The following is a 26,862-nucleotide window of genomic DNA, read 5'->3' as shown; positions in this document are numbered from 1 at the left end:
GGACCCCTATTCTGAAGGTTCCCACACCCAGGATGGCCATGGCCAAGCTGCAGGGCCTTTGGATGGTGGTGAAAGAAGGGGGCTGGCTCAGTGTGGGAGGCCTCTGCCAGCTCTGGCTTCTAGGGAGACCACCCCCCCCCCCCGCCCTCCAGGGACATTGTCCTGCACATTCAGGAGCCAGTGAGGGCCATGCATGGACTTGCATGCACTGGGCCCCACACGCCATCCACCTACCGTGCATCGCGTGCTTGCTGTTTTCCATGAGCTGGACCAGGGCCCAGAAAGAGTCCTCCTCGGGCATATACATGAGCAGGAGTGCCACCACATGGCTCAGGCCCTGGCTGTAGCCCACATCCTGCAAGATCCCAGAATACCTTTAGACCTCCCCTGGCAAGAATAATATCCTGGGATGGCCCACCTCTCAGGGAGACCAGGGTCACCCACTGAAGGGTCTAGGAAGATTGGGGAGGGAGCCCCTGTGTCTGAATCCTGCCATTTGGTGTCAGCAGCCCAAGAATTGGAGCCCATGGAAGTTCTCAAAGTTCCTGGAGGGAATCCTGCAGGGCCTGAGCTTAGGCAGCACAGCGGGGAGACCTGAAGTATGGGCACCTGTTACCCCCAAGATGTCAGGATGGGCCAGGTTGCTGTGGGAATCCAGACCCGTGCCCATGGAAGCTTCTGGACCCCTGAGCTCTGCGGGTGACGTGGTGGCCCTTTCTCACATGAGGAAGAAGTAAGCCAGGAAATGCTACCAGGACCAGAACAGGAGGTGTGCCTCTGTCATGGGCGCAGGCCTGGGCTTCCTGAGTGCCAGGCCCCCTGGGAACTAGGGCACCAGGCAGGGCTGGCCAGTGGCAGGTCAGGGGGATGGGGATTCCAGGCCTTGCTGGGTCACACATGGAGCCCTGCACCTGCTCCATGCATGGGAAAGGTCTGGGTGGGTGGTTTTGACAGTGGCACTGTGTGGGGTGGGATTCAGGCCCATGGGTCCAACCACATGTCTGGTGGGTGTAATGGCATCAGTGGGACCCAGACTCAACTTTGATGAGCAAAGTCATACACCTGATCTGTCCTGCCTTCGCCCCCGCCCCACTGTGTGGAATGCTAGTTCTCGGAGGGGCGTCCCAACACGGCCAAGCTCCTGGGGTCTGGAGACCAGCCCAGGAGAAGGCTGCCTTTCTCCTCCCAGAACTTAGGGTTGGGTCCAAGGAGGCCCGGAGCCTGGCCTCTACCCCTCTGTCTTGGAGCTGTGGATGAGAGAGGCCCCCTCAACCCAGGGTAGGATCTCAGTGACTGGGGCACCCTGCATGGACAGCTCTGGATATGACCTTGGAACGTTATCGCAGAATACTCACGGGGTTGTACATCGAGTATGCGAGGAGCACCTCAAATAAGGAGCATTGTCTGGAAGAGAGAGGACAGAGGCTGTGCGTCCTGTGCTGCCGAGGCTCTCCGTGTGGCTCTGCCTAACAGAGCCTGACAGCCACACGCAGGGCCCGTGACACTCTGCTCATGAACAGTGACGTTGTCAGGGCACCTGCGTGTTGTCCACCGTGTGGGTGAGCGCTGTCTGCAGGGACACGCACATCCCCAGGGTGCAGTCACGTGCAGTTTCGTTTCCCCAGGTGGGTGTTCGTAGCACGGGTGAGCGTCCCACTGTGGGAGGTGCAGTCCCGTGGGTCTAAGCCGTGGAGAGTCAGCCTCCCATGCACGTTCAGCCTGGTAGAGAGCAGCTCCTGTGGCCTATGTGTTCCCCATGAGCCTCTGTGGCCAAACTCCCCACCTCCCCCAGCCCGTGGCCACCACTGCCCTGTTGTGTGTCCCGGAGTTTGGCCTCTTGCAGACGTCCTGTGAGTGGATCACAGCACGTGTATCCTTTGAGGGATGCTTCCTCTCTTAGCAGGATGCACCTGAGATGCATCCAGGTGAGCCCAGGGCCGAGCCTCGTCCTGCCTCTCACTGAATCCTGTTCTAGATTTCAGCTGTGACACGGGTTGCCTGTCTGTTTCCCCTCTGAGCATCGTGCAGGCTACTCCCGCGTCCAGTGACTGTGAACACAACCCTGAATCTTGCACGAGGGTTTTCTTGCACTCAGCTGTTCTAGTAGTTGTGTGAATGTGTGTGTGTGCTGGGGGTTTGTGTGGAAGGTGTGTGTGTGTGTGTCTCTCTCTCTCTTTTTTTTTTTTTTTTTTGACAGGCAGAGTGGATAGTGAGAGAGAGACAGAGAGAAAGGTCTTCCTTTTGCTGTTGGTTCACCCTCCAATGGCTGCCGTGGCCGGCGCGCTGCAGCCCACACACTGCGCTGATCCTAAGGCAGGAGCTAGGTGCTTTTCCTGGTCTCCCATGGGGTGCAGGGCCCAAGCACCTGGGCCATCCTCCACTGCACTCCCTGGCCACAGCAGAGAGCTGGCCTGGAAGAGGGGCAACCGGGACAGAATCCGGTGCCCTGACCGGGACTAGAACCCAGTGTGCCGGCGCCGCTAGGCGGAGGATTAGCCTATTGAGCCAGCCAGGTGTGTGTCTCTCATTGTGAGAAATGGCCCTGGGTGTACCGGGGGCCTGGGCCACTGTGCTCTGTTCCTGCAATGAACCGGAGTGGCGCTCGCCTCACCTTCTCCCCAGCACACGGAGTCCTCGGTGGTCTTAGTTCCCCCATTCTCACAGCTGTGCGCTGGTGCCCCATTGTGGTTTAGGTGCTAAGCATGTGTTTATGCGCTGAGGAGGTGAATTGTGTGTGCTTTCATGAAGGGGCCCCCCTGAGCCTGTGTCCCTGGGGCGCTGGGAGGTGCCCACTGCTTCCTTGTTACTGAGTTGAAGGGCTCCTTGAATATTCTAGAAATAATACCTTTGATTTCATTCTCTCCACAGTGTCTTTTGGAAAGTTGATGTAATCTAAAAAAGGCCCATGGATCCATTTTGTTTTCTGTGCTAAGTGAACTGTTTCAGGTTTGCACCCGTCTTCCCCAGGAACCCCATGTGCCCCAGGACCCTTGCTCCTCCCACCCCCGGGTCCTCCCCAGCCCAGAGGCCTCATTTCATTCCGTAACATTCCCGGAACATCAGGTGGTTTCTGAAAGTCCATGTGATGGCGGAGTCGATGTGATGGAAGTGAGTGGCGCCCAGCCTGGCCTGCTCTTTCATCTCCTGTAGGGCAGGGACAAGGGGGAGGGGCCAGCCTCAGGACCAGCAAAAGCCCCATTGCCACATGAGGCTCTCTACTCCACGTCAGCTCTTCTGGCTGGCGGGGAGAGTTCCCTGCAGGGAGCTCATTCCCTTCTGGGTCCCACGTTGAGGGAGGGTCATGGGCTCCCTACTTGCCTCAGTGTCCATGTCACCCCCGTGGCCAGCATCCCTGCTGAGGGGGCCACTGGGACCCTGATGGTCAGCATCAGACAGGGACTCTGAAAGGTCCCTGTGCACTACCCCTGCCTGCCCTCAGCTCTCAGCACAGACGCGGTCTGACCCCAGCCAGGCTTCTTTCTGATCCCCCTCGCTGGCATCTCAGGCCCTGCCCTCCAGGAGTCAGCCACAGCCTGACCACTGCTCCATGGTGCCCCCTGCTGGAGGAGCCCATCTCCATGTAGACATTGGAAGCCACCCTTGGCTTGGAGCTGAGCCTGGGCAATGACTGTCTCCAGGCCCAGCTCCCAGGGCCAGCCCCAAACTGCAGACTTGGGGGAGGTAGGGTGGGCCACACAGCTGGGCCCTGCTCCCTGATGGCAGCCGGGGACATGAGAGCCAGCTGCAGTTGCCAGCCCTCTGCTCACACCAGCCCTCGCTCCCTCCTTTCCCACTCCCTCCTTTCCCGGAAGCATTGAGAGCTGTCTGACCATCGGACCAGCCACTCTAGGCAAGGGCAATGCCAGGGGCTGCAAGTGCATGTGAAGGCAGGGCCAGCTGTGGGCGGGCCCTGTTAGCACAGAGCCTGTGGGGCTCCCGACCTCACACCATTGTGATCTCATACTGGGAGACCCCCGCCCATCATGGGCACAGCAATTCCTCTGTTCTGGCCTTATGCCAAGCTGCCCTGGTGAGCTCAGCAGAGAGCAGGATGAAGCCTCTGGCACAAAACACACATGTGCAGTCCCAGCTGGGTCTGGGGAGATGTGGAGGAGGCACTGACTAGGATCTAGGGACAGAAGCAGGCAGGATAGGGAGGAGGCTCCCAAGGGCTCAGTGAGGGACAGTCCTCCACGGAGACTCAGGCTCCTGACCAGGCCCGAGCAGGCTGGGTCCCCTTGGGCTGAGTGCAGAGCCGTACCTCATATTTGCCCGGATTCTGGGACTTCTTCTTGTCCACCTCCAGCATCACAGCCCACACCTTCCCGTGCACCTGGGCAGGGATGCCCTTGTAGATTCTCCACTGAAACTACAGGAGAGAGGAGGCTCTGGTGAGTGGTGAACATGGCCACTTGGGGAGGGAGCGCAGGGTGAGACAGCAGGAGGGAGAAGCCAGGGGCTCCGTGTGTATTGGCAGAGGGAGAATCTGCCCAGATGGTGGCCTTATGACCCATATTGACAGGGGGCCAAGGGCTCAGGGGCACTGGCTCTGCCCTGCAATGACTGCCCCTATAGGGCTCCTGGAACCACACCTGCCCTACATCTGGGATTGTCTTCAGCAGTGACTTCAGATTTTCTACCAGGACAGTGTCCTGCATGTATGGGGAAAGGGGTGCACATGACCTGTGTCCCTGGGGGCTGGACAGTTGCCTCTGGGCATCTGAGAGGCAGGCGGTGCCTGGCTCGGGAATGGGCACTGCTCAAACCCCAACTCAGCTCTCAGTGTTCCCGAGGGGCCCTCAGCTCCACGGTACCTTCTCGCTGCCATGGTATTTGCTATGATTCTTTATCATTTTCACCCATTTCTGGATCCTGCGCACTTGTTTGCACTGGAAAACAAGACAGGATGGTGTGAGCCCAGCTTCAGGCTCTGAGAGTGGCCCTCAGATGCACCTCAGGAGCTCTGTGTGCCCTTAAAGGAAGGAGCCAGAAAAGGCACAGACTGTGAGCCCCAGGTCTTCTGTCTGGGGAGCGTCGGTGGCCTGGCCTCTGACCTGAGCTGCCCCATCCTCAAGGCAGAGCCCCTGAGCTCCAGCCAGGTCACTCCCAACCATGCCAATGAATCATGGCGGCTGACAGGCAGACGCCCCTGAGCTGCGGCTCAGTTCTGGGGCAGGCGAGTGTGTTAAGATGTCAGCAGGTGCCATGTAAGTACCACATTGCAGGACCTTATGGCACTCCCAATAACCATTGCCGAGCCCCACGTGCCCCCTCCATCCAGCTCTGCTTCCCAGATGACTGGCCCGTGGCCAAGGACTTGTCCTTACCTTTGCCCCCAGGGTGCTGTCTTGGGGCAACTTCTGCTCACTGGAAAGCAAGGGAGATGGAGAGGTGAGAACTGGACCACAACTGGCACCTCCACCTCCCTACTGGGCCAGGGAAGGACCAGCTTTATCCTCTCTTCCCAGGGGACTCAGACGGGAAGGGAGGGGCTGGTAACCATGAGCACAGGGAGCCCAGGGCCAGGCAGGGGCCCTTGCTGCCAGTGGGGGGCTCCAGGCCTGTCAGAGATCCACCTTCCTGGGCATGTGGCAGCACCCCCACAGCGGTTGGGGGGTTGCTGTCCTGAGCAGGGCCAGCCTGCCCAGGGAGGAGGGAGCAGTGTCCCCACACCAGCTCTCCCCAGGAAGTCACCCTGGAACTGATGAGGTCTGGGTGGCCTGCCTGAGATGCTCAGTGCTGAGTGTGCACCTGGGGCTGAGGCATCTGGGACCACCACACCTCCCAGGGTCCCCCCCTGCCCACCCTCCTCCCCTGTGCACTGGCCGCCGGAGGTGCTGGCTCCACACCTGCCCCTCCTCTGTCAGCCCAGACCCTAGCCATCTCTCCACCACTCTGCTCCTTTTTTTTTCTCCAGGTTCTGGCACACTATGGAGCCAGAACCCCCTATCCCTGAGCCAAGGTGGGCTGCTGAGTCAAGCCAAGAAGGCCTGAGAAGGCTCCATCCCTCTAGGTCACCGGAGCCCACCCTCCAGCCATGGGGCCTCTCTCCCTGACATCGGTGGGAACAGCCTCCAAGTCTGCCTCCTGCCTCCCAGGCCCCACTCCTCCCAGCACAGACCCGGGGGCAGGGCCCTCAGCTGCACCCTCCCCATGGTCTATACTATGGGATCCCGCAGGCAGTTTCAGAGCCTCAGAGACTACACCCCTGGCCATCCCTCAGACTAGGTCTTAGTAAGCCTTGAGCCTGGGCCCTGAGACCCAGGCACCTGCTGGACAACTGCCCAGCTGCTAGGCTGGTGCCCCAACCCTGTGGACACAGCTCTGGAGTGACAATGGCCAGGCTGTGTTGCCTGGGAGCATGGGGACCCTCAAGCCACCCCCTCTACTTAACAGAAACAGAGGCCTCAGAGTAAGAGTGCCCAGTGCTTGCCCCACGTCCAGCTCTGTCCCTGCCTGCAGTCCTGAGTCACAGGGTCACTCGGCTCTGGCCAAATGCTGACCAGTGCCTGCCTGTGACCACAGCTGGGCTCAAGGTTGGGGCCTGGGGACAGGTGTGCCGCTTCATGTTGGGGTTTCTGACCCCAGTCCCTGCCCTGGGGTGGGGTGGGGTGTGGAGGACTCACTGCAGGAACCCAAGCCTGTCTGGGACGAGGCAGCCGCCCTCATCATCCTCTTCTTCAGGCTCTAACAGTGCCGCTCCTCGGCATCCCTGCAGCCAAGAGGGGACCTGGATGAGAAGTCACTGTGGGAGCTGAGCTGCCCGCCCAGTTCTGTGTCCCCAGGAAGGTGGGGTCTGGCTCTCACAGGCACAGTCCTTGAGGCAGGGCCCCACCTCCTCCCCCAGCACCCTGGCCCGTACCTGCTCATATTTCATGATGATCGCTGCTCGCTCCAGGGCCCTCCGGTACCTCTGGGTGTCCATATCCAATCTGTAAGACACACACGCACTTGTGAGCCAGTACAGGGGAGCCCACGGGAAATGCTGCCCTGAGGACTGTCCCCTTGTTCAGAGGGGGGACAGCCACACAGCCAGGTGAGTGGGCACCTGGTGGCTGTGTCCCAGGAAGATGACTCATCCAGAGCACAGGGACTAGGGACGGTTGGGGAAGGACAGCCCCCACCTTGCCTCCCCTGCCCTAAGGTAGGACGCTCTTCCCCCAGCCTGGCATCCACATGTCCTGCAGGGAGCCCAAGTCTAAGGGTTTCCCTGGCCCGCTCTCAGACCACGCATCTCTGGGGCTCTCAGAGCCGACCTCCCTGCCGCACCTGATACCAGGTGACCCGACACCTAGTCTTGAACCCGTGTCTGACACAGACTCACACCAAGGCCCATTCGACATTGATGCCCAGCAGAGCAGGAGGAATGAGACGACTGTATACACCCTCTGCACACAGGGGTACCATGACAGCTCAGCCATATCACTCATGGAACCCGGCGTGGGAGACCAGTGCCACCCACCTGGGCGCGACCTTCCCCGCATCACAGGCCATGCAGAGAGCCAGTCCCACTCACCTCCATCTTGAATCCATTGGATTCTCTCAAATGTGCCTCCTGCCTATGCTACCAACACCTGGTCAGTTGGGCAGTAGACTCACTACTGGCCACTGGTCGCCTCCCAGCCCAAAGTGCGCATCCTCAGTGCCTGTGACATCACAGAAACCTGCCAGCCAATCCCAAGTGGCTCTGTGTGGCAGGGGTCAGGGTTCTCAGCCCTGGATTAATTAAAGGTCACCAGAAGTGGGGCCTGTGTTCTCCCCAGGGCCCAGGTGAAGAGGGCAGGGCTCTGGCAGAACTGCCCCGGAACCAGGGGTGCCAGGGCCCTCTGCCACCTGCCATAACGGTCCCAAGTCCCAGGCAACCTGCACCTCCTGCCCCTCCTTTCTTCCTCTGCAATTTTATTACAGCCCAACTGTGAAGGTCTCTTTATTTGAACACAAGGTGGCACAGGGAGCCCCATCATGGACTGTCCATCTTCCTGAGGTCCCCACACTCCGTGGTTGCCCCTGTAATGACCTGAATGGAGACTGCCAGGGCTGCAGCCTCCTGTCCTACCACAGACCCCACCCCAGCACTCCCAACCCCTGCTGACCCCTCCTGCTCTGTTCCAGCCCCTCTTCCCAGGAGTTTTAGGAGGAGGACACAGGGGGTCCTCCTGGGATGGAGGGCAGGGGAGCCGCCCACTGAGCACCACCTGCATAGGACCTCAAGCCGGCGTGGCCCAGACTGTCCAGAGCGGGAGCCAGGGCCCTGTCCTGACACTGACCAGGGCTTCAGACAGATCACTGTGACTCCTCCGGACAAGCACCTCATCCGCATGCTGGTAACTCCAGGCTAGTGCTGGCAGTAAGGGCAGAGACAGCACATGTGGGGCCAGAGCAGCCACAGGCCCGCAGCTCCCAGCACTGCTGATGGCCAGGACGCCCAGCCCTGGGAGACCCAGGGGTCACTGTCAGCAACACCAGGCCAGTCGTGCTCAGCGCTGGCTCTGCAGAGGCCAGGAGGCCCCTGTAGGTCTGGCTCAGCCACATGGGCTCTGGCTCAGGCTGCCTTGCGTGTACTCCCTATGCTGTCTGCCTGGTGAAAGGGAAGCTGCCTTTCACTGTGCGGCCTCGTGTTCCTCTGTGTGACGTGAGCACACGTGGATACCCAGCGTGTGTCTGCTCCAAGGCTCTCCCTGGGGCTGGAGGCTCCACATCTGAAGCACAAAGATGCTTATTTATTTATTTTTATTTATTTGACCGTCAAGCAGTGAGAGAAACAGAGAGACAGAGAGAAAGGTCTTCCTTTATTGGTTCACCCCCCAAATGGCTGCTATGGCTGGAACTATGCCTATATGAAGGCAGGAGCCAGGTGCTTCCTCTTGGTCTCCCATGTAGGTGCAGCGGCCCAAGCACTTGGGTCATCCTCATTGCCTTCCTGGGCAGAGAGCTAGACTGCAAGAGGAGCATCCAGGACTAGAACCCAGGGCTCATATGGGATGCCAGCACCACAGGCAGAGGATTAAGGAAGTGAACCATGGCACCAGCCCCACAAATGCTAATTTTGGTCTTTGCCAATGACACTTCCTAGCATGCTGGCTACACTAAGTGGCACCAGGTGTCCTGCAATTGTCCCAGCCTGCCTCCCTGGGCTGTTTCTTAGTGAGGATGGGGGAATGCCAAGGGCACAGCCCCATGGGGCAGCTCCCCCACACGAGGGGCACACAGGTCACGTGAGGTGTGGGTGGCCTGGCAGGACTGGAATGCACCCACCTTCATGCACACCTGTGCCCCTCAGTGCAGCATGCGTGGGTGAGGCTGAGTGGACAAGTGCTGATGGGCTCAGGAGGTGCCCAGGATCAAGCCCTGCTCTGGTCCTAAGCCTGCCAGCTGCCCAGTGCCCGCCAGCTTGGCCCAGGGAAGGGGGAAGCCAGGAGGGAGGGGCGCCCTCACTGCTAGGACACGGCTTCTGGACTGCAGGGTCAGGTGGTGGCCACAGCATCGGTCCTCTCCACATTGGCCCTCTGCTCTGGCCCTGGAAGGAAATGAGGAAGAACAGAAGATGCACCTGTCCCTGGAGCCCCTCCCTGCCCTTGCTGAGACTCCAGCACAGGCCTCTCCTGACCATTCCACCATGGCTGTGGCAGTGACAACTCAGGACCACCCACAGCCTGGGCTCAGCCCTGTGGCCCTTCAGGGATGAGGAGGAGCCCCCTGCTGGTCACCTCTAGGGGAGCCCAGGGCTTCCCAGAACCTGCTCCTCCTGGGCAAAGTGGCTCAGCCCTCACCCAGCACCTCCTTAGTCCTGGGTCCCACACGAACCCCCAGGCTGCCGTCTTGGTGCTACAGTCTGTCCTTGCCCCTCCAAGGGCCTTTCTTGGCCTCTGTCCACTTACCTTGCACAGGCACAGAGAACACTGTGCCCAGGTCCCCATCCCCACCCATCTACCGCTGGATTGTCCACTCTGGACATACCATCAGCCCCTCATCCGCTAGGGAGCCTCCTGTGTCCATGAGCCCACCCCAGTGTCCCGGTCACACCTGAGCTGACCCACCTTGAGTCAGCACTGGTTTATCCATCTAGAACTTTCTACCCAGATGGGAGGGCAGGGAGGCCTCCCAGGAATGCCCTGAAAAGTCCCAGTCATCAGCTTCCTTTCTCTCCTTCTCTCATTGCCCTCCCCACGGGCAGCCATCACTTCCTGTGCTGATGCCCAGGATGGCCTCAGTTCCGGGGCAGGGGTGCAGTCTGAAGTCTCTGTACACTGGGCAGAGCTGGTACATGGTAAGGTTGGAATCAACAAGCAGCCGGGAACTGCCACTCCCAACAGTCTGGGGACGAGTTGTGTGGCCTCTGGCCATGAAGACACTGAGGTCGATGCACAGGTGTCCCCACACCATGAGCTCCACAGGTATCAAGGGCATGGGATGAGATAGAGGGTCAGAAGGGTGGTTGGGCTCTCAGCAGGGACCTCCGACACCCAGGTCCTGACTGGGTGTCAGGACAGTGGATGTGGACTGCTCGCCCATTTTGGAGAGCAGGCCCCCCTATGTTCTATTGGAAGAAGATCTGGCCACCTGGATACCACATGGATGCCCTGAGCCTGGCCAACCACTAAGGGACTTAGGATAGTGGCATCCAATTAGAGCTGGGATTCTCTGTCCCTATCTACCTCCCTCTCCTTGGACACCTGCTCCTCATATTGACAGCCCTTCCTATCTGCTGGAGGTGTCCTGGAGGCCCTGGGATGCACAGAGCCATCACAGCCTCATGCCAGGGCCTGGGGACTCTGTCCCCCCTGGTGCCCATGCTGCTGGCCCTGGGCCAGGACATTTGGGACCCTCTCCTGAGGTCTCTGCTGGCACAGAAATGCCCAGGGGCCCTCATCATGACCTGGCCATTCTGAGCATGGTCTGCTCTGGTAGTGCCACAGTCTCAGCTGCTGGCACATTCCGCACCTGGGGCCACCATTTAGCTGCCCGTGCCCAGGACCAGCTGCTGAGGCCGAACCATCTGTGGGGCTCCAGTTTCACCTCCTGCTTTGGGACCAAGACCTCCTCCTCCATCAGGTCTTCCCTGAGCCTTCTGGTCAAGTGATGGTGACCAGCAAGCTCTGGAGTCAGGTGTTTGGGGAGGGCAATCCTATGTCTGTATGTGCACATTTCTGTGTTCTTGTGTGCATGTATATACATACCTATTTATTTATTTATTATTCCAAGAAAAAAGATTTTAATACCAGCATTCTTGGTATACATTTTAAAAATACAATATGTGACTGATTAATATACATTACAAAATCCTTAATTTTAGAATTCCCAACTGTATAAATATCCAAAGAATCTCACCTTCCAGTATAAACATGAATCAGTTTCTTCTATTATACCAAACTTAAAATTAAGCCATATTTGAACACTGAGAAATGAGATTAAAAATACCACCATTATAAAGTCCATGTAGAAAATGCCAACAGTGACCCCAGATGCTACCTTTATGTATTAGATTTTGTTTGTGGGACACATGATTTGTCCTATGTAAAACACGATCCATGTTAAACGCAGGGCTAGACTATGGAGGGCAGACTTGTGTTCAGAAGAGAACTTTGTAGAGCACAGCTATTTCTGGTCCTTGTACAAGTGGGTCCATAAGTGTCTGAATAAGTAGATGACAAAGATTTCTTCACATGTAAGTCAGAAATAATCCCACACAGCACGTTTCTAAGGAAGAAGAGAATGAATGGGTACCAAAATGTTTTCAAAGATTGAGTTAAGTTCTTTTTAAAAGTCTGCGTTAACAGTGTATGTTATGTATATAGTATCCAATTTTAAATACACTCTAGTAGTTGGCCTTGATGAAGTGTTTTATTTATAGCTATGTCTTCCTTTTTTATTTTTTACTTTTTATTAAAGAAATATTTAATTAAGTATTTGACATTTAGAGTTACACAGAGAGAGGCAGAGAGGCAGAGAGGCAGAGAGGCAGAGAGGCACAGAGAGAGAGAGAGAGGTCTTCCATCTGCTGGCCCACTCCCCAATAGGCCGCAGCAGCCGGAGGTGAGCAGATCCGAAGCCAGGAGCCAGGAGCCTCCCGGGCCTCCTGAGTGAGTGCAGGGGCCCAAGGATTTGGGCCATCTAGTGCTGCTTTCCCAGGTCCTAGCAGAGCGTGGCATCGGAAGTGGAGCAGCCGGGACTCACCCAGGCGCCCATATGGGAGGCCGGCCCTGCAGGTGGGGGCTTTACCCGCTACCCCACAGCCCGGCCCTCCCCGAAGCCATTCCCCTTGGGATCCCGCCTGGGAAAGCAGAGGAGACGGCCCCAGGACTTAGGCCTCTGACCCCACCCTGCAGTACTGGGTAAAAGCCCTGATTCTGCTTTGGCCTGGCCCAGCCCTGGCCTTTGTAGCCCCTGCGGGGTGGGGGGGACCCAGACGGACGCCCTCTCAGAGAGAGAAAGAGGCTGGCGACCTCACGCACTGCTCCTCTGCCACGCGGCTGCCATGGCCAGCGCTGGGCCAGGCAGAAGCCAGGCGGCAGGACCTCCATCAGGACTCACGAGGGAGGGAGGCCGGGTCCCAGGGACCTGGGCCCTCAGCGGCTCCTCCCTGGGTCACAGCCTGGAGCAGCGGGACTGGACGCGGCCCTGGACATCAGATGCCTGATGCGGCAGCGTGCAGGTGCCTCACGTGACCCCAGGACGGCCGCCCGGGTGCAGTGCGCCTGCGCCAGGCGCTGGACCCGGAAGTGCCTCTGCACGCATGGCCGCTCTGCCCCGCGGTGCTCAGGTGGGAGTGAGCACCGCGTTTGCTCCTGCCCAGAGCCAGCGCAGGCCCTGAGGAGCCGTCCTGGACGCTGCTGGCCGAGCCTGAGGGAGACCCAGCGCCCCGGGTCAGGCCGGGGCCATGTAGGCTGCAGCTGAGGCGGCCATTACCCTCAGGACTCCATGCCTGCCCTGAGGAACAGCGAGGTCCTCTCTGGGGGAGCTGGGCGCGGGGTGTGGTCAGCTGAGGAGGCCTTGCTGTCACCGGGTAGGCGGGGCCGGGGCGCTGGGCTCGCGCGGGAGGAGGCCGGGCCCGGGGATGGGGGCAGAGAGCAGGCAGGGGTGTGTGTGGGAGGGGCGGGGACAGGAGGGGTGGGGGGCAGAGAGCGGGCAGGGGTGTGGGTGGGAGGGGGCGGGGACAGGAGGGGAGGGGCAGAGAGTGGGCAGGGGTGTGCGTGGGAGGGGGCAGGGACAGGAGGGGAGGGGGGCAGAGAGCGGGCAGGGGTGTGCGTGGGAGGAGGCCGGGCCGGGGGTGGGGGCAGAGAGCGGGCAGGGGTGTGCGTGGGAGGGGGCGGGACAGGAGGGGAGGGTGGCAGAGAGCGGGCAGGGGTGTGGGTGGGAGGGGGCGGGGACAGGAGGGGAGGGGCAGAGAGTGGGCAGGGGTGTGCGTGGGAGGGGGCAGGGACAGGAGGGGAGGGGGGCAGAGAGCGGGCAGGGGTGTGCGTGGGAGGGGCGGGGACAGGAGGGGAGGGGGGCAGAGAGCGGGCAGGGGTGTGCGTGGGAGGGGCAGGGACAGGAGGGGAGGGAGGGGCAGAATGAGAAGGGGTGCGGAGGTGGGGAGGGAGGGGGGAGCCGTGCGCGTGGGAGAGGCAGGAGGAGAGTGACGGGTATGGGGCGGGGCGGCGGTTGGAGAGCAAGAACCTGCCCGGCCCGGTTCCGGTTTTGGGTCTCCCGTCCCCGGCCGGAAGTAGCCTGGGCCGCGTCCGTGCAGGAGCCCGGTCGGCCTCTCTGGGCCGGCTGCTCTAGGTGTGACGTGTGTGCAGGACACGGCCCGGAGCCCGAGTGAATGCGCACGGCCTCTGGTGCGTTTACACCGCCTGCACCCGGGAGACGCGGACTCAGAGAAAGCCGGGAGCCCCTCTGTGCTCCGGTCCAGCCTGCCCCCGGGCTCTGCCGCCTCAGAGGACGTCCTCGTGTTCCTTCTTCTGGAAGATTTGTGTGAAAGGCGGAGTTATAGATGGGGCAGTGCGGGAGAGAACTTCGATGTCTCCGTTCACCCCAAGATGGCTACACCGGCCTGGGCTGGGCCCGGCCCAAGCAGAAGCCAGGTCCTGATCCGGTCTCCAATGTGGGCTCAGAGGCCCAAGTCCTCGGGCCGCTTCCTCTGCTGTCCCAGGCTGTTAGCAGACAGCTGGATCCCAAGTGGAACGGCTTGGTGGCAGGGGGGGCGGGTGTGGGGGGTGGGTTGGTGGCTGGGCGGGGCAGGGGGGGTGCCATGGCTTAGTGGGTAAAGCCCTGGCCTGCAGTGCTGGCATCCCATCCGGGCGTCGGTTCGAGTCCCAGTTGCTCCACTTCTGATCCAGCTCTCTGCTACGGCCTGGAAAGCAGTAGAGATGGCCCAAGTCCTTGGGCCCCTGCACCTTTGTGGGAGTCCTGGAGGAAGCTCCTGGCTTCAGATCGGCATATCTCTGGCTGTTTCTTCCAAATGTGGAGTGGACCAGCTGATGGAAGACACCTCTCCCTCCCTCCCGCTCCTCTGTCTCTGCCTCTGTCATTCTGTCTTTCAAATAGATAAATATTAAACAAAAAAAATTGGAACAGGCGGGAATCCAGTTTGTGCCTCTATGGAATGACAATTTTCCGCACAGTGTTGTAACCTGCCGTGCCACAATGCAGGTCCCCGTAAATACATTTCTGCCCGCTGTTTATTTTTAGCTGAGCAGAAACAGGATATGTTTATTTAATAACTAGTAAACTATTTAATAATTTTTATTATAAATTATAATTGATATGATAATTATTATAAATTATAACTTACTGTGGGACCACTCACGTTTTTCATTTCTGTTTATGAATTTTGGTACATCTGCATTTCAAGGAATTTTCACAGTTCATTATCTTATGAAATTTTTGGTCGCAGGGTTCATACCATTCCCTTGTTATCTTGTGTATGGAGACCGTCCTGGTGTCACCATTCCATTAACAATATTAGTAATTTGCATTTGTTTCCTGGTTGGTCCTGACAAGAAGTTCACGAATTTTGTCGCTGTTTTCAAAGACCCCAATTTTAGTTTTGTCAATTTTCACTGCAGTTGTATATTTTTCCGTTCCACTGACTTGTACATCTGAGTTTCACTATTTATTTTCTTCACCTTGCTTGAAGTGTTTAAATTGCTTTTCTTCCTCTGATTTCCTAGGGTGAAAGCGTAGCTCCTTCATCTTGGTTCTTCTTTCCTAAAATATGTAGTCATTAATATAAATTGGCAGGATACATGTTCACTTTAGTTTGAAATATTTTTCATTTGAGATTTATAAACGTGTTATTTTGAGGTGTGTTGATTGTTCTCCAAGTGTTTGGGACTTTCAGCTGCTTCTTACTGACTTCCCATGTAGTTCCTGTGTGATCTGAGATCTTATGTCGTGTGCTGCCTCTTCTTATGACTGAAGTCTGCTCTACACCCACGAACGTGGTCAGAGTGGACGTGCTGCATGGGTCTGAGAAGAGTGTGTATTCTGTTGCCGTGGATGGAGCACCCTCTAAGGATCCGTTTGACACCTGGTCGATGTAGGCGCTTTTCTGTTCAGCTCCATCCTTACTGATTGTCTAAATGCTGACCTGTTAACGAAAGAGATGTCTGGACATCTGTGGGTATCAAAGTGGGTTTGTTTATTTTTGTTTGTAGTTTTAACAATTGTTGCTTATGTATTGTGGCATGAGGTTTATTTTTGGACTTACTATCTTACTCCATTGAAATGTGACCTTCTATTCTTTCATGAATCCCGAACAGTCTTGTTGTTGTAGGTTTATTATAAGTCTTGAAATACAGTATTGGCATTTCACCCAGTTCCTGTTTTTCATGATGGACCTGATAGTCGATTGTCATGGATTTTCCTAATTACAGAAAGTTTTGTGGATTTCTCAAAAACCTCGTGCTGGGATTTTTATTTAGATTGTGTAAACCAATAGGACCATTTTAGAAGAAATGGTATGTTAATAATATTCAGTCTTCCAATCCTACACATGGTGTATTTATGTAGATCTTCTTTCATTTCCTTCATCAGCATTTTAGTGTTCAGCCAACATATTTTGTATTTTATTCATGGAGTTTATGAGTTTTCATTTTATTTTGCTATTTTAATTTTATATCAGTATCTGCTCATTTATGGATGGTAGTATACAACGGATTTTCTAATAAGTGATTTTTCTTAGATGATTTTATTTATTTGAAGGCAGAGGTAGAGGCAGAGGGAAAGAGAGACAGAGACAGGTGTCGCTCCCCGTCTTCGTGGGGGAACGACACTAAACCCTGCCTAGGCTTCATATCCGAGTCACGGCACCATTATGTCGCTCCCCGTCTTCGTGGGGGAACGACACTAAACCCTGCCTAGGCTTCATATCCGAGTCACGGCACCATTATGTCGCTCCCCCTCTTCACGGAGGAACGACACAGGACCCTGCGCTGTTCTTTTGTCTGCTCGGCCCTCCCCGGGTTTGCTGCTGGTTCTTCCCGGGTTGGCTGCTGACCCTTCCACCTCCGTGGAAGGGTGGTTCCCCCTGCCACATTCCCCACTTCCACGGGGGAGCGGCACACCGCCAGCCGGCTCTCTCGGGGGCTGCACAGGTGTTCCCCTTAGGTGTTCCCCCTAGATGTTCCTGGTGCATGCCGTCTCTCTCCTCCTTTATAGTCCTCCTCCGCCAATCCCAACTCGGCTGCCCACACGCCGAGTACGCTGCTCTCCAATCAGGAGCAAGTCCTACAGTTTATTGGTTGAACTGGAGGCAGCTGGGTAGAAGCTGTTTTCTCCTCTCCCAGCGCCATATTGTAGGAGAGCAGATGCATAGAATAAGTCTTAATTCCAGTAACAGTCTAGTCCGAGCTGCTCCCCACAGAGGAGAGCAGATGCATAGAATAAGTCTTAATTCCAGTAACTTAGTCTAGTCCGAGCTGCTCCCCACAGATCCCCCTTTCTTTTTATTTTTTTTTTGGCGTTGATACGCGCCTGTCTTCGGTGTCCCGCAGCACACACTCTGCTCTACTTGCTAGAGTTGCCACAGGCTCTTACAAGTCCTATCAATCAGGAAAACCGAATCCGGGTCCTCTCTTCGCCATGTTGTGAGGAGGTTTTTAGGCGCTGATGCGTGCCTGTGTTCGGTGCCCTGCAGCGCATGCTCTGCTCTGCCTGCAGGGGACTTACAAGACCTATCAGGCAAACCGAATCCAAGCCTTCTCATTGCCTTATTGTGGGGGAGACTTATTAGTGTTGGTTCGTGCCTATCTTCGGTGACCTGCAGCTCATACTCTGGTCGAGCTGCTTGCTGGCGCTTACCGCCTTAATCAGGCAGACCGAATCCAAGCCTTCTAATTGCGGTATTGTGGGGAAGCCTTACTGATGTTAATTCGTGCCTGTCTTCGGTGACCTGCGGCGCATAAGCTGCTAGCCGCCCAGGTGCTCATCGCCTCACTAATCGGGCAGACCGAATCCAAGCTTTCTCATTGGCATGTTGAGGGGAGGCCTTTCTATTTCTCTATTTCTCTATCTCCGGGCATTCCTATTTCTCCCATTTTACTTCTATCTTCCAACATTCCTATTTCTCTCATCTTACTTCTAAACTTCTGTTTCTCTTATCCCTGCAGCTTTCCGGCGGCGCTCGCCCCGAGGCTGCTTCTCGGCACCTCGCCCCGCGGCAGCTTCACGGCTCTGCGCGGCTTCCCGGCGCCTCGCCCCGCCGGCGGGTTCCCGGCTCTGCGCGCACGCTCCGCGGTCTCCACGCACTTCGCGCCCGCACCACGGCCTCGCGCCAACGCCCCGTGCTCTCTCTGCACGCGGCGGCTTCCGCGAATGTTTCCGCCACCACCGGCATTCAGTCCAAGTTCCCCGGACTAACCTGGCGAATCCTGGCGGCCCACGTCTCTGCCTCTGGTTCCAGATCTTCGCCTCTTGCTCCCCGGGGTGACTTGAAGAATTCCAAGATGGCTTGGCCTGCACTCGCGGCTTCATCCTCCCTAACATTTCTCTCTACCCGGTATGTTTCCTTAAGTTTTCTTCCAACAATATTCCTCTCATTTCTCCTGGCTACTCCCCACAGTCCGTATCTGAGTCCAAGCCTCCTCCAGGTTTCACTTTCGCTTTCAATCTCCTAGCTTCCCCGCCATAGTCCGCATCCGAGTCTATGAAAGCTTTCACTTTCGCTTTCAATCCTAACTTTTTTCCCACAGTCCATATCCGAGTTTATGCCTAGGCTTTCAATAGCTTCTTCCGGCACCTAGGCTCTTTGCTAGTCTCTCTCTCCGGTATTTTCCTGCTTCTTCCCGTTTCTTCCCTCCTAAGTTTGCTAATCCATCCTAGGTTTCCTATCCGAGCTAGGTTTCCTATCCGAGTCACGGCACCATTATGTCGCTCCCCCTCTTCACGGAGGAACGACACAGGACCCTGCGCTGTTCTTTTGTCTGCTCGGCCCTCCCCGGGTTTGCTGCTGGTTCTTCCCGGGTTGGCTGCTGACCCTTCCACCTCCGTGGAAGGGTGGTTCCCCCTGCCACATTCCCCACTTCCACGGGGGAGCGGCACACCGCCGGCCGGCTCTCTCGGGGGCTGCACAGGTGTTCCCCTTAGGTGTTCCCCCTAGATGTTCCTGGTGCATGCCGTCTCTCTCCTCCTTTATAGTCCTCCTCCGCCAATCCCAACTCGGCTGCCCACACGCCGAGTACGCTGCTCTCCAATCAGGAGCAAGTCCTACAGTTTATTGGTTGAACTGGAGGCAGCTGGGTAGAAGCTGTTTTCTCCTCTCCCAGCGCCATATTGTAGGAGAGCAGATGCATAGAATAAGTCTTAATTCCAGTAACAGTCTAGTCCGAGCTGCTCCCCACAGAGGAGAGCAGATGCATAGAATAAGTCTTAATTCCAGTAACTTAGTCTAGTCCGAGCTGCTCCCCACAACAGGTCTTCCATCTGCTGATTCACTCCCCAGATGGCTGAGATGGCCACTGCTGAGCCCATCAGAAACCAGGAACCAGGATATTCTTCCAGGTCTGGCAGGCAGGTGCAGGGGCCCAGGGACATGGGCCATCTTCCACTGCTTTCCCAGGCCACAGAGGACAGGCAGTGAACAGGATCAGAAGTGGAGCAGCCAGGACTCGAGCCGGTGCCCATGTTGTGCGCCAACACTACAGGTGGCGGCTTTACCCGATGTGCCCCCGCGCTGGCCCTCCTGTTGATATTTTTACATTGCCCTTCTTCCCCTCATGGTCTTGCTAAAATTATTTATTATTCCTGGTAGCTGTGATTTCAGGTAGGAGCAATGACAGCGGATGTCCTCAGCTTTTATGTGAGCTTTGGGGGAAACTCTTCTCTCCACTCTCTCTCACCATTTAAGTGTGATGCTTGCCTTAGATTTTTATTTGTTTTGTTGGATCAGCATTGGGCTAATTTCTTGACATCTTTCATATTTTTCTTCTTTAGCCACTCACATATGAATTACATGCATGGGTTTTTCTAGGATTAAATGCACTTCCATTTGTGAGAGAAACCTCAATTATTCATGATACATTAAAGTGTTACTAGATTTTATTTGACTGTATTTGGAGGATTTGGAGAGTTCTCTGTTTATGAGGGACATTAGTGCATAGTTTCTGTTCCTGTAATATATTTTTCTGATTTTGTTATTAAAGTACCTCAGGTTACATAAGATGAGTATTCCATCTTGTATATCTGGAAGTGTATGGGTAGAATGTATCAGTGAAGTCGTATTGGCTAGGAGGGCTTTTCATTTTCTTTGTCGGAGGATTTATGACTGGATTCAATGTCTTGAGTAGGTACAGGAGGATACTTCAGAACGTCACAGGGAACTGAAGTGGAAAGCTTATTGTGGAGCAGAAGTTCGTGTCAAGAGGCAGCAGAAATGTCCTCCCCAGGCTGAGGAGAGGAGGATGTGGAGTGACCCCGTGGGAACGTGTGCCTGGGACAGAGCTCCACCGGGTGAGCCCACATGCACAGCCTTGGCCCCTCTGCTCCCTGCCCTGCCAGGAGCTGGGAGCCTCAGGAGAGCCCCTCCCCCTTTCCCCTTGCTGGGTCCATCCAGTGTCCTGTACAGGGAAGGCTTCGTTTCATGGTTGCCATAGAGGATGATGGGTAAACTAATTGTGTCTTTTGCTATAGAGGTAGGTAGAGAGAGAGGTCTTCCATCAGATGCTTCTCTCCCCAGTTAGCCACAGCTGCTGGAGCTGTGCTGATCTGAAGCCAGGAGCCAGGAGCGTCTTCTGGGTCTCCCATGCAGCTGCAGGGGCCCGAGAACTTGGGTCCTCTGCTGCTGCTCTCCCAGGACACAGCAGAGAGCTGGTTTGGAAGTGGAACAGCCGGAACTAGAAAAGGCATCCATATGGGATGCTGGTGCCTCAGGCCATGGCGTCAACCTGCTGCACCACAGCACCAGCCCTGAGTACTTCTTTTCTAATATAAGCACTTAGTACTTTTTAAATTTTTATAAGCTCTTTTATTTGTTTATTAAAAGGCAGAGTTTTACACAGAGAGAAGGAGAAAGAGTAAGAGAGAGACCTTCCATCTGCATGTTCACTCCCCAAATGGCCTAAGTGAGCAAGGCTGGGCCAGGCCAAAGCTTGGGGCCAGGAGCTTCTAGGTCTCCCTTGTGGATTGAGGGGCTCAAGGACTTGGGGCATCCTCAGCATCTTTCCTAGGCTCATTAGCAATAGCTGGATTGGAAGTGGAGCAGCTGGGACTTGAACTAGCATCCATAGGGAATGCTGGTGGGGCAAGCTGTGGCTTAACTATCTGCACTACTGTGCCGGTCCCTGCCTTTATTGCTTTTAAACTTTGTATTTATTAGAAAGGTGTGAGTGGTTGAAGACAGGGAGGTAGATCTTCTGTCTCTTGCTCACTCCTCAAAGGCCAGTCACCACCGAGGCTGCTTCAGCTGAAGCCAAGAGTGGGGAACTCATTGTGAGTTCAGCCATTACTCGCTGCCTTCCTAAGCTTGCATTGGCAGGAAGCTGGATTGAAAGCAGAGCTCAGACCTCAACTCGGGCATTCTCGACCATCGATGCAGGCTTCCCCAGCAGCATCCGCACTGCTGTGCCACACACCTGCCTCCAGCAGGGTTTCATTGACTTCCTCTCCAGCAGTGCATCACACAAGTGTGAGGATGCTGTGTTTTCCTCTTCTCCTTTTCTTTCGATTGTCTTTTCTTACCTTTTTTTTTCTTTTTCTTTTTTAATTTCACTGGTAGAGTTAGACAGTGAGAGAGAAAGAGAAAGGTCTTCCTTCTGTTGGTTCACCCCCGAAATGACTGCCATGGCTGACGCTTCGCTGATCTGAAGCCAGGAGCCAGGGGCTTCCTTCTGGTCTCCCATGCGGGTGCAGGGGCCAAGCACTTGGGCCATCCTCCACTGCCTTTCCGGGCCACAGCAGAGAGCTGGAGTGGAAGAGGAGCAACTGGGACTAGAACCCGGTGCCCATATGGGATGCTGGCACCGCAGGTGGAGGATTAACCAAGTGAGCCACGGTGCTGGCCCCCTTACCTTCTTTTGACTTGGTTCTTGACTCCTATGTTATTTAGAATTGTGGTTTTAACTTTCTCAACATTTTGAAATTTTCCAGTTATCTTTGTTACTGATTTTTATTTTCCTTCTATTGTTATAAAGAACCTATGCATGATATTAGATAATTCATATGATATTTATAAAATTGTTGAGTTATGCTCTGGAACCTGGAACGTAGTCATTATGGGAAGAGATCTGTGTATTTGAAATTATGTATCTTCAGTCATCAGCAAAAGTGTTTTCTTTTTCTTTTTAATTATCTGAAAGACACAGTTATAGAGAGAGGTAAAAACAGAGAGAGAGGTCTTCCATCTGCTGGTTCACTCCCCAGATGGCCACAATGGCTGGAGCTGCACTCGATCTGATGCCAGGAGCCAGGAGCTTCTTCTGAGTCTCCAACGTGGATGCCAGGGCCCAAAGACTTGGGCCATCTTCTACTGCTTTCCCAGGCCATAGCAGAGAGCTGGATCAGAAGGGGAGCAGCCGGGACTAGAACCGGCACCCATATGGGATACCGGCGTTTCAGGCCAGGGCTTTTAACCCACTGTGCCACAACCCCGACCCCAAAAGTGTTTTCTAAATGGCAGTGGAGTCCAATCAATTGCTGATGATTTTGAGATTTTGTTACAGACTCTATGTGGTCAGTTATTGAGATTTCAACGTCTTCCATTACAATTGTGTATTTCCTTATCTCTTTAGCCATGTCACATTGGATTTTGCTGCCTTTATTTTGAGGGCATGGCAGTGGTCTGTTCTAGCTCGACCACCTCACCTGCTGTCACATTGTGCACCTCGGGACACCATTTACCTAACCCCTGGCCTGGACCAGCTGTGGCCGGCACCCTCTGTGGGGCTTCAGTTTCACCTCCTGCATTGGGAGCGAGACTTTCCCTCCATTAGTTCTTCCCTGAGTCTCGACTGGACCTCTGGGTCAATTGAGGGTGACCATAAAAACTCTGGGTTAGGTGTTTTGGGTGTGTGTATGTATTTCTGTGTGTCTGTATGTGTGTGGTTATGTGATTTTTACTCATTAATTAATAGGCAAAACAGGGAGTGTGAGCTGGAGATCTGCCATCCAGTGACTCTTTTCTCAAATGGCTGCCGTTGCCAGCACTGGCCCAGACAGAAGCCAGGAGCCAGGGACTCCATCTAGGTCTCCCATGAGGGTGGCTGTGGTCCAAGTACTTGGGCCATCACCTGCTTCCTGCATGGTTCACCAGTGTGGAGCATTGGGACCGGAAGTGTCGCTGGTATGTTGGACACATTATCTTTGTGAGAGTCTCCATTCTTTCAGGTCTTTGTTGAGGGCTCATTCCCAGTGCATGGTAGTCTCTGGCTGCATTCTTGATGTATTGGAGTAGTTGTGCCATGTGCATTGAAGTCCAGATACTCTGTGACTGACTGTGCACTGGAATGCTGACCGCAGCACCTGACCCCCACCCCCCCATTCTTCTCTTGGAAGTGCACCTGCAGGGGCTGTGGCATCGGCTGCACGTGTTCATCTCTGGTGCTGCTTTCTCAGGCATGGGTGCTGCTGTGTTTCCCCATCAGTACTGTGTGAGTCCTGATGTTTCTTGTCCACAAGAGCTGGCCTTGGCTGTCCATGGCCTTTCCGCCCTTCCAGTGAGTTGTCATGGAAGCCACTGGTAGTTGTCACACAGCCACTGTGTGAGTGGATGCTTTATTATTTTTAAATTTATTTATTTAGTTCACAGAATTACACAGATAGAAGAAGGAGAGAGAGAGAGAGAGAGAGAAGTTTTCCATCAGTTGGTTCACTCCTCAGTTGGCCACAAGGGCCCGAGCTGCGCTGATAGAAGCCAGGAGCCTCCTCCGGGACTCCCATGAGGGTGCAGGTTTCCAAGGACTTGAGCCATCTTCTAGTGCTTTCCCAGGCCACTGCATTAAGCTGAATCAGAAGTGAAGCAGTTGGTCCTTGAACCGGCATCCATATGGAATGCTGGCACTGCAGGTGGTGGCTTTACCTGTTAGCCATTTCACCATACCCAGGTGCAATTTAGATGTAGTGACGTGCACAGATCTGAAGTATGGTTTGATGAGTTGATAAATGTGTGCAGCCATGGAACCCACTCTTGCTCGGATCCCAGCTATGCCCAGGGCCTCTAAAGTGGCAGCTCCTTTATTGTGCTGTTCTAGAATTGGGACTGTGTTTGACCAGGGACCTCCCTTATTTGGGTCACCTTCCTATTCTCTTCATCATTGGGAGCATCCTGGGGGTCATATATGTTTCCTTGCTGCTTGGAACCCTAGTTTTTCCTGGCAATGGAGGGTGCTAAGTTGCACCATTGAACACAATGTTTCTCTCTTTTTTTTAACTTTTATTTAATGAATATAGATTTCCACAGTACAGCTTATGGATTACATTGGCTTCCACCCACCAATGACTTCCCTCCCACCCGCAGCCCTCTCCTTTTCCGCTCTCTCTCCCCTTCCATTCATATCAAGATTCATTTTCAATTTTCTATATGTACAGAAGATCAGTTTAGTATACATTAAGTAAAGATTTCAACAGTTTGCACCCCCATAGAAACACAAAGTGAAATATACTGTTTGAGTACTCGTTATAGCATTAAATCTCAATGTACAGCACATTAAGGACAGAGATCCTACATGAGGAGTAAGTGCACAGTGACTCCTGTTGTTGCTTTGAATATATTGAGGAATGTTCCTTCTATACCCAATTTGCTTAGAGTTTTCATCATGAAAGGGTGTTGAATTTTATCGAATACTTTCTCTGCATCTATTGAGATAATCATATGGTTTTTCTTCTGCAGTCTGTTAATGTAGTGAATCACATTGATTGATTTGCGAATGTTGAACCATCCCTGCATACCAGGGATAAATCCCACTTGGTCTGGGTGAATGATTTTTCTGATGTGTTGTTGTATTCTATTGGCGAGAATTTTATTAAAGATTTTTGCGTCTATGTTCATCAGGGATATTGGTCTATAATTTTCTTTCAGTGCTGCATCTTTCTCTGGCTTAGGGATTAAGGTGATTCTGGCTTCATAGAAAGAATTTGGGAGGATTCCATCTTTTTTGATTGTTCTGAATAGTTTGAGAAGAAATGGAATTAGTTCTTCTTTAAATGTCTGGTAGAATTCAGCAGTGAATCCGTCTGGTCCTGGGCTTTTCTTTGTTGGGAGGGCCTTTATTACTATTATCAGTTTCTGTCTCAGTTATGGGTCTGTTTAGATTTTCTATGTCTTCCTGGTTCAATTTAGGTAGGTTACATGTTTCCAGGAATTTATCCATTTCTGATAGATTTCCCTGTTTGCTGGCATACAAGTCCTTGTAGTAATTTCTGATGATTCTTTTTATTTCTGTGGTGTCTGTTGTTACATTTCCTTTTTCATCTCTGATTTTATTGATTTGGGTCTTTCCTCTTCTTTTTTTAGTTATTTGGGCCAATGGGGTGTCAATTTTGTTTATTTTTTCAAAAAACCAGCTCTTCGCTTGGCTGATTTTTTGTAATTTTTTTTGGACTCAATCTTGTTAATTTCTTCTCTGATTTTAATTGTTTCTCTTCTCCTACTAGATTTGGGTCTGGTTTGCTGCAGTTTTTCTAGGTCCTTGAGATGCAGTGAAAGCTCATTTATTTGGTGCCTTTCCAATTTCTTGATATAGGCACCTATTGCTATAAACTTGCCTCTCAATACTGCTTTTGCCGTATCCCACAAGTTTTGATATGTTGTGTTGTTATCTTCATTTACTTCCAGAAAGTTTTTGATTTCTCTTTTCATTTCTTGAATGACCCAGTGTTCATTCAGGAGCATGTTGTTCAGTCTCCATGTGTTTGCATACTTTCTAGGGTTTCCTGAGTTGCTAATTTCCAGCTTCATTCCACTGTGGCCTGAGAAGCTGCATGGTATGATTCTAATTCTTTTAAATTTGCTGAGACTTGCTTTATGTCCTAGTATGTGATCAATCCTAGAGAAGGTTCCGTGTACTGCTGAGAAGAATGTAAAGTCTTTAGATGTAGGATTGAAAGTTCTGTAGATATCTGTTAGATCCATTTGGGCAATAGTGTCGATTAAATCTGCTGTTTCCTTGTTGATCTTCTGTCCTATTGATCTGTCTATTTCTGAGAGTGGAGTATTGAAGTCCCCCAGTACTATTGTATTGGAATCTAAGTCTCCCTTTAAGTCCCTTAACATATCTTTTAAATAAACCGGTGCCCTGTAATTAGGTGCATAACATTTATAATAGTTACATCTTCCTGTTGAATTGAACCCTTAATCATTATATAGTGCCCCTCTTTGTCTCTCTTAACAGTTTTTGTATTAAAGTTTATTTTGTCTGATATTAATATGGCTACACCTGCTTTTTTTTTGGTTTCTGTTGGCATGAATATCTTTTTCCAACCTTTCACTTTCAGTCTGCATGCATCTTTGTTAGAGAGATGTGTTTCTTGTAGGCAGCAAATAGTTGGGTTTTGTTCCTTAAGCCAATCAACCAATCGGTGTCTTTTAACTGAAGAGTTAAGTCCATTAACACTTAATGTGACTATTGATACATAGTGACTTTGCCCTGTCATTTTCCCAGAGATGTTTTCTAGTTTATGCTTTGAGCTTCCCATGCTCTTTTACTGGTAGGTTTTCTTCCTTTACCTTCTTTCATACTGATGGCCGTGTTTCTGTGTTTCTGAGTGTAGCACATCTTTAAGTATCTTTTGCAGGGCCAGATGAGTGGCGGCAAAATCTTTCAATTTCTGTTTGCTATGAAAGGTCTTTATTTCACCTTCATTCACAAATGAGAGCTTGGCAGGATATAATATTCTGGGCTGGCAATTTTTCTGTCTTAGCACCTGTGCTATGTCTCGCCATTCCCTCCTAGCCTGTAGTGTTTCTGATGAGAAGTCTGCTGTGAGTCTAATTGGAGATCCTCTGAGAGTAATCTGACGTTTCTCTCTTGCACATTTTAGGATCTTTTCTTTATGTTTCACTGTGGTGAGTTTAATTACAACGTGTCTTGGTGAGGATCTCTTTTGGTCATGTTTATTGGGGGTTCTATGAGCTTCCTGTACTAGGATGTCTCTGTCCTTCTCCAAACCCGGAAAGTTCTCTGCTAGTATCTCACTAAAAAGGCCTTCTAATCCTTTCTCCATCTCCATGCCTTCAGGAATTCCTAGAACCCGAATGTTGTTTTTTTTAATAGTATCCTGTAGATTCCCAACAATATTTTTTAGATTTCTAATTTCCTCTTCTTTTCTTTGGTTTGACTGTATGTTTTCCTGTTCTCTGTCTTCTAAGTCTGATATTCTCTCTTCTGTTTCACTGACTCTGTTTTTTAGACTTTCTAATGTGTTTGTCATTTGATCTATTGAGCTCTTCAT

At 53.2% G+C, this 26,862-nt stretch overlaps 1 protein-coding gene and 1 long non-coding RNA gene across 21 annotated transcripts in view; one reads left to right on the top strand and one right to left on the bottom strand.

Annotated features, from left to right (window-relative positions):
* The window catches only part of LOC103351327 (uncharacterized), a 555,796-nt gene that overhangs the window by 503,541 nt on the left and 25,393 nt on the right, over window positions 1–26,862 (top strand). For 13 of the 17 annotated variants that reach the window (XR_011382597.1, XR_011382594.1, XR_011382592.1 and 10 more), the window contains one exon: window positions 19,767–19,929. The exons of 2 other annotated variants lie outside the window; for them this stretch is intronic. This is a non-coding gene — a long non-coding RNA (uncharacterized lncRNA). Of the gene's footprint in view, window positions 1–14,403; window positions 16,224–18,894; window positions 19,930–22,547; window positions 22,757–26,862 lie in introns of those variants that run through there. 2 more of the 17 variants (XR_011382586.1, XR_011382593.1) reach the window with 2 other exon arrangements.
* Window positions 2,330–7,652, bottom strand: LOC103351326 (USP6 N-terminal-like protein). Of its 4 annotated transcripts, none has more exons than XM_051823746.2 (7): window positions 7,463–7,598; window positions 6,863–6,932; window positions 6,627–6,730; window positions 5,328–5,367; window positions 4,815–4,889; window positions 4,262–4,369; window positions 2,330–3,144 (listed from the first exon to the last, which is right to left on the bottom strand). In XM_051823746.2, the coding sequence occupies exons 1-7, from the start codon at window positions 7,492–7,494 to the stop codon at window positions 3,031–3,033; spliced, it is 543 nt and encodes a 180-aa protein (XP_051679706.2). In that variant the 5' UTR covers window positions 7,495–7,598; the 3' UTR covers window positions 2,330–3,030. The 4 variants fall into 4 exon arrangements, with proteins under 4 accessions (XP_051679706.2, XP_069914473.1, XP_069914472.1 ...); XM_070058372.1 differs by having other exon boundaries at window positions 2,331–3,144; window positions 6,627–6,712; window positions 7,463–7,597; XM_070058371.1 differs by having other exon boundaries at window positions 2,333–3,144; window positions 7,517–7,652.

This window comes from Oryctolagus cuniculus, chromosome 15 (genome assembly GCF_964237555.1).
Source record: "Oryctolagus cuniculus chromosome 15, mOryCun1.1, whole genome shotgun sequence".
Classification (NCBI taxonomy): Eukaryota; Metazoa; Chordata; class Mammalia; order Lagomorpha; family Leporidae; genus Oryctolagus; species Oryctolagus cuniculus.
This window is presented reverse-complemented; position numbering and strand designations above follow the sequence as displayed.

Coding starts and splice junctions, on each gene's coding strand:
- LOC103351326 (XM_051823746.2), bottom strand. CDS start 7,494: ATGGCCTGTGATGCGGGGAAGGTCGCGCCCAG. Junction 6,731..6,862: donor TCATCATGAAATATGAGCAG/GTACGGGCCAGG, acceptor CTTCTCATCCAG/GTCCCCTCTTGGCTGCAGGG. Junction 5,368..6,626: donor GACAGGCTTGGGTTCCTGCA/GTGAGTCCTCCA, acceptor CTTGCTTTCCAG/TGAGCAGAAGTTGCCCCAAG.